The sequence below is a fragment of the Vombatus ursinus genome, unplaced genomic scaffold, assembly GCF_900497805.2.
Source record: "Vombatus ursinus unplaced genomic scaffold, bare-nosed wombat genome assembly UNPS02015255.1, whole genome shotgun sequence".
NCBI lineage: Eukaryota > Metazoa > Chordata > Mammalia > Diprotodontia > Vombatidae > Vombatus > Vombatus ursinus.
Window position 1 is genome coordinate 29,819,698 of NW_020955033.1, and position 6,917 is coordinate 29,826,614.

At 37.0% G+C, this 6,917-nt stretch overlaps 1 protein-coding gene across 1 annotated transcript in view; it reads right to left on the bottom strand.

Annotated features, from left to right (window-relative positions):
- LOC114031773 (myomesin-1-like) overlaps nt 1-6,917 on the bottom strand; it is a 158,884-nt gene that overhangs the window by 19,641 nt on the left and 132,326 nt on the right. The window contains exons 24-25 of the mRNA XM_027846886.1: nt 6,389-6,495; nt 5,586-5,677 (exon numbers count right to left, since the gene is read on the bottom strand). Coding sequence (XP_027702687.1) covers nt 5,586-5,677; nt 6,389-6,495 — 199 coding nt within the window. The remainder of the gene's footprint in view (nt 1-5,585; nt 5,678-6,388; nt 6,496-6,917) is intronic.

Sequence of the window (6,917 nt, forward strand, 5' to 3'; positions counted from 1 at the left end):
TGACAGCCTCAATTTCCATTAACAAGCTAAATTGTAGTGGCTTATAGACTTTTCCCCCATGATCTTTTGTTTATATAAGGAAATAATTTTTTTTTCTTGAGCTGTATCTATGTACTTTACAGAAGAATTGTTCAATTGCTTTAATGGAGAGAATCTCCACAGTGGGAGTTCCTGACATCAATGAAATCAAGGGTTTATATTGAACTAAAAATCAAAAAAATCTACACATATCATTTTTGATTTGCAACTGGGCTGGTTGACCACTTCAGTTTCAGAGTAAAAGTTAAAGTGATCCAGCTGGAGGAAAGATAACTTCAGGAACTGTGATTGTAGGGTGAAGTCTTCTTGCTATGTCACTGACAGATTCTCTCTGTTCCTTTGATAGCTTATGGTATAAGACAAATGTGGGATGGGGGGGAAGGGAGGAAGGGGTTTATGTGTGGTGGTGGTGGCATTAGTGGTCAAGAAGACCACTTTGTAGAATTGCAGAGACTACAAAGAAGTAAGGCTCCATGAGTCATAATGCCTATTCTAGGAAATATACACAATCTCTCTTTTCCAGATAACTGAGTTCTGTCATTACTAGGACAATAGAGGTTGATGGGATACACTATCATCTAGCAGCTATTGGGTGGGCAGCTAGGTGGCACAGTGGATAGAGTGCTGGGTCTGAAGTCAGGAAGACTCATCTTCCTGAATTCGAATCTGGTTTCAGATATATATTAGTTGTGTGATCCTGGACAAATCATTTAATCCTGTTTGCCTCAGTTTCCTCATCTGTAAAATGAGCTGGAGAAGGAAATGGCAAACCACTCCAGTATCTTTGCCAAGAAAATTCCAAATGAGGCCATGAAGAGTTGTACACAACTGAAGCTACTGAACAGCAAGCATGGATTCATGGGATCATTGGATTGTAGAGTTATAGCTGTCAAGTGTCATCTAGTGCAATCCCTTCATTTTACAGATGAATCACCTGAAGCCCAGAGAGGTGAACTGATTTGCCCAAGATTACCCAGTCTGTGAGTGGCAGAGTCCAGATTTGAATTCTTATTCCAAATCTAGTATCTTTTCCACTGGGTTTACACTGATTGAAATTTTAAAAATATTTTTGTATTATATCTCCTATGGAAAGATCATAATTACCCTTTTCTCCTCTGATTCCTATTTGCTGTATACATATATACTAGTAAGTATAAATATCTGCATATACATGTACATACACATACATAAACATATGCATGTGTATGTACCTAGAATTTTTGTAAAGTATTGATGTTATAACTATAACCCATCCACATTTTGGATTTTATGCAGACACCCGCAAAGACATATGTTTTTATATTTTTTGTACAGTCCAGATGTGTGATTTCATCACTGAGAGGACCTCCCATTATAGAAATGCCCTCCACCAAAGCAGAGTGACAACTCATTTGTAACTTAGAGTCTTGGACAGTTGCCTGGAGAGATTAAGCGACTTGCCAAAAATTACACAGGTGATTTATATCAGAGAAAATACTTGAAGCCAGGTCTGCTAGGCTCCAATGCCAGCCCCCTGTCCATAATGCTGGACTGCCTCTTTCTATCTGCACAGAGCACCCTGGAAAACAGACACAAATTCACACACCCTGTCCCTCTGGCCGCTGTACCCAGTGCTACCAGACATACAGGACAATTTGTCTAATTTTATCCTTAAACGTTTGCTTTTTCCGGCTTGCTCTCAGCCCTACTTTTCTTAATACCTCAGGCAGATTCTAATTTGGTCCATCACCACATCTGTTCAGCGACTGCCCAAGGAGAGGGCATCAATGTCCACAACTGCTCTATAGTTAGGCACTGACCCCCAGTTCCACTTTCTGGGCTCCAGAATTCTTGTAAATGACACTGCTTTTATTTTCACTTCAGCTTTCTCAGCTTAAGAAGGAAGCACAAGCCTAAACTGAAAATAATATATTTTCCTAGGCTTTTCTACACATCTGCATTCCCAAAGGATTGGTTTAGAGGCTTCTGAATTGATTTAAAAATTTTTAGACTGAAGAATTTATTGAATAATTTCTCATCTTAGTGTAATGGAATGCCAGATTTCATTAAATTCCATGAGAAATGAAAACAACATCTACCATTTATATGGTGCTTTAAGTAAAGTGTTTTATAAATATTATTTCATTCAATCCTCGCAACAATCCTGGGAGGTAGGTGCTATTATTATCCTCACTTTACAGATAAGGAAAATGAGGCAAATAGTAGTCTGGTGACTTGTCCAGGGTCAAAAAACTAGTAAGTGTCTGGGGCAATACTTGAACTTGGACCTTCCTGATTCCAGACTCAGCATCTATCCACTGTGCCATCTATCTGCCATTTAACAACTAACCAAATCTTTTTTTTTTTTTTTTTTTTTTTGCGAGGCAGTGGAGTGAAGTGACTTGCCCAGGGTCACATAGCTAGTAACCAAATCTTTAAAAATAATTTAGTTACCACAAGTCAGCATGTACCAGAGGAAGCAGATACAAACCAAGTGTATCACTTATTCACTACCATCAGGTCTCTTGAAATACAAATGTATTAACCTAATTTCCATGCTCTAAGATTATTAAAGAGTGCTATCCTAATATTAGAAATTTAAAAAAAAAAAGCTTTCAAGCTTTTATGTAACATACTTTAAAAAGGGTTATCAAATAGCTTCCTTTGGACTGAGGAATTGGGGTTTGCCCTTCACAGATTTTTCAGAGGGCCAGACCTGTGATTTCATTCTTATAGGGAGCTACAAATGAGGGCACTTCATCTACTATTGCAAATGGATGCATCCCTTGCAGCTTATATTCTTAGAGAGATGCATTAACTCTTCATAGACTTAAAGATTAAAAATCATGATATTTTGTCCCCTGACCTATACAATTTTCAAGTTCATTTCTTTGCCTACCCAAAATAACATATAAAAAGTAAAAAGTCACAAGTCACTTTTTCTCACTGCCTATTCCCTTAGAATCATAGGCCTCTTATCCATTCCTCCCCTGAAGAACAAAAACAAAAACAAAAACAAAAAAACCTCAAGAGACCTCGAAATGACTTATTCCTTGATCAATTCTATTTTTAGTACCAGTAATTGTAGTTGTGCTATCAAGTTCATCAGACGTATTTACAGATCCCTAACTCAGGACTGACTCTCTATTTGCTATGCCTTCGTTTTTTTCTTTTCCATTGTAATAGTCAAATGTAAATGACATTGCTATTCAGGGACTCAATCAGTGTTTATTGACTGATCATTTGGTTGACTGGTTGCTGCCCTCTCTGTTTCTACAAATAATTGAAAGTTCACTATCGCTATTTCTAGGGTTCTACTTCATTATTAACAAAATTTAAGGTCTATTACGATGGCTCATCCTCACTTGATTTAGTGTGAGATGGGAACCAAAGTGCAAATTAACCATCCCCATACATTTTCAGCCTTTCAACAAGGTTGCAGACCCCTGGGAATGAGAGAATGGGCTGGTATTAGCTACAGGGCTTTCTGACAGCTTTTCCCTCCCTAACAAGGGGGAAGATTTGGATTCCTTTTCTTAAACTTACTCAGTATTTTTTTTAACTCATGAACAATAGTGTGCTAATTCCTGTCAGGTCTTTATAAGGTATGTACGACCAATTATTATAAATCCTACTTTGTAGACAAGGACACTGTGATGAAGAGAGGTCAAAGACGTTGCTTGATCCCGCCTTGTTCATAGTGCTTTTTCTCTGTTGATGATCTCCATTGTATCCTGTAGATAGCTTTTCAGTACCCAGTTCTTTGAATGTTTTCTCCCCCATTAGACTGTGAGCTCCTCAAAAACCAGGACTGTCTTTTGCCTTTTTTTGTATCTCAAACATAAGAGGTACTTAATAAATGCTTGTTTACTTGACTTAACTCAAGGTCACTCAAGTAGTCAGTGGCAGAGGCCCAGTAAATAGTCTGACCCAAATACTTTGAACTTCATTTGCAAACAAAAGGCCACTATAAAACACTACTTTTTTTCTTTCAAATTTTACCTATGAAAAAACAGAGAAGAAATTATTTTTCCAGTGGTTCATGGGAGGATTTGAATCAGAATTTCCCAAGTCTTGCTCATGTTTTCTCACTATCTAGTCATCTCGGTGACATTAACAAAGCAGACAAATTGGAGTTCTTTAAGACTAGGCAGAGAGTCTGCCTTTAAAAGGGGCAGCTATGATTTTAACATATGGAATTTAAAGGAAACCTCTGAGTTATGCAAGGATCACGTGTTTATAACAACACTGCATTAGTTCCTATTTTAGTGTTTTAAACACAAGCTGGGGTGGGGCGGTAGGGAGTAACTTTCTGAGGGTTTTTACTGTCTCAGCTAATGAATGTTAATGGCAAAAGATGCTTTCAGGTCAATGTACCTTCAGAGTCTCCTTACAGGCTACACACTCCTAGCACTTAGCTGGGCCATCTCATCTTTCATGTAAGAGGGTCACTAGAGCAGTGTGCTAGAAAGTCCTAAAGGGGCTAGGTTATCTAGCAGGTGAACCAACTAAATCTCTGCCCCTTTCCTTGACCAGTTCATCTTAATCAACTTTCTTTATGTGTAAGCTGGCAAAGACTAGTTTGAGCATCTGAAGTGATAAAACTCCTTCCCTGGGTTTGAATTTAGTTCCACTGTCAGACTACTCAAAAGAATTCAATTTGTTGTTTTGGCTCTGGCCTGTGATTTCATCAGCATGGGGAAATCCCAGCATGGAAACTTTTTCCTCGGATGAAACTCAGCAACTCTATCTGTTTGAAGAATAACCTGGGGCGCTTAGGGTATAAGAAAATGATCATAGTCACATAGCTAGTTTGTGTTTCAGGTGGACTTGAAGGCAGGTCTTTCTTGACTTTATTTACTTTGTATACAGGGGAACAAGCCTTTATTAAGCACCTACTATGTGCCAGATACTGTGCTAAATGCTTTATAATTACTATCTTATTTGATCCTCACAAAAATCCTGGGAGGTTGATGCTATTATTATCCTCATTTTAGAGTTGAGGAAACTGAGGCAGAAGGTAGTTAAATAATTTGTCCAAGATCATAGACTAGTAAGTATTTGAGGTAAAATTTGAACCTAGGAATACCTGAGTTCAGGCCCAGTGATTTATCCACTGTGTAACCTAGCTGCTTGGCACACAGTGGGTATTTAATAAATGCTTACAAACCTATTGATTGCTGACTTCAAGGCCAGCCCTTTCACCATGACCTCATTCTGCCTCTCCATGGAGACATAAGAATGAATATATTTGAAGAAAGTAACAGAGACATGACATCAAAATATTGAGATAAAGAAATTCATTCCATAATCTAGATCTTATAGCTCCATTAAAAAGAGCCACTTGGATGCTGTGTAGACTAAAGGAAACGTTTACTGCATCAACATCCTCAGTACATTTGGAGAACTAATTATGATAGTATCATATCAAAAATGATAGCTTCATCTGATTTTTTAATTTACTAGGAAGTGCTACTAGAAAGATACTGGTTACTGCCAAAATGTATGTCCCATCATGGTTCCTAAATTATCCATTTCTACCAGTGCCATCAGCGTTACTAGCTCACCACACAGGGTGGTGACCACTGCCCACGAATATTTTTCTGATACTCACTTGGGAATTTGTGTTCTTGGCTGAGAGCAAGTAAACGTTTCATCTCTGGGAAAAGAAAGAAAAAAGAAATCTGTTAGTATTTAATAATGATATGAGTTAAAAGGTATTTCACATACATTATCGTAGAGCAAATTCTACTGTATTCATTTCACAAATGATAGAACTTAGGTTTCAGAGAGGTTGCTTGTCCACTCACACACGAAACAGCAGATACTGCTTAGGCCCAAGTGTTCTGATTTTCAGTCCAGCAATCTTTTGTCTACGTGAAATGTCTAATCTGGTCTTTCACATAATATAAAAATGGCAAATAATTATTAGAAACCATAGGATGTAGACCTGGAATAGACATTAGGGATCATTTAATCCAGGGGTATGCTGGTAAATGTTTAACAACCAGCTCTAAGAAAAAAAAATTATATTTACAACACACTTTTAAGTTCAATCTTCATTATTAACATTTTATCTATCTCTTTCTTAAGTCAAGACAATCAACAAAACAATAACTCAAGTTCTGTAGTGTCTGCCAACATCTGAGGTATAAAGAATCATATTGAAAATTTGGTAATCAGTTTTCTGAAGCCAGTAGGAGCAGTTTCTATCATGCCCCTGAATTCAACCCTGTCAATTTGCAATAAGACCCACAGAGGTTACAAGGTCACACGTGGATTGTAAATGCTAAAATTCCTTGAACTTCTAATCCAGCACTGTTTCCACTGTTTCATTTTTCCAGACATCAGCAGACTGACTTAAACTTACCCTCTTCGTCTATTAAATAGCTTGCAGCAATTCCGTCAGTGTCTGTGACATCACAGGAGTAAATTCCCAAGTCATCTATTCCAAGGTCTTTAAAAGTAGCTTTAGTCCTTGAAAATAAAATATTTGAATGGGAAAGGAAGTCATAAAAGCAGATCTTGAAAAATTAAGTACATTATATTTTCTAATTTTTAAAAAGTCATAAATGTAAAATGTCATTGGGAATGTGCACATACTTGGGGAAAAGCATTTATAGTCAAATTAACTTTTTTGGAAGATATATTAGGCTTTTTTCAAGCACTTTCAGATTTTATGATTGAAAAATATATTGCTGACCAGAGTTTATGGTTTTGGCATCTCCCCACAAAGGACTATGGGATATATATTTTAAAACTTTGATTTAGTTTTATTATTTTAAAAATCTAATTATATAATATTCACGGCCTCAAAGAATGTCAAAAGGTAGGCAAACTATAAAAAACAAAATGGGAGATAATAGAATTTTAGACATGGAAAGGATCTTGGTGACTAT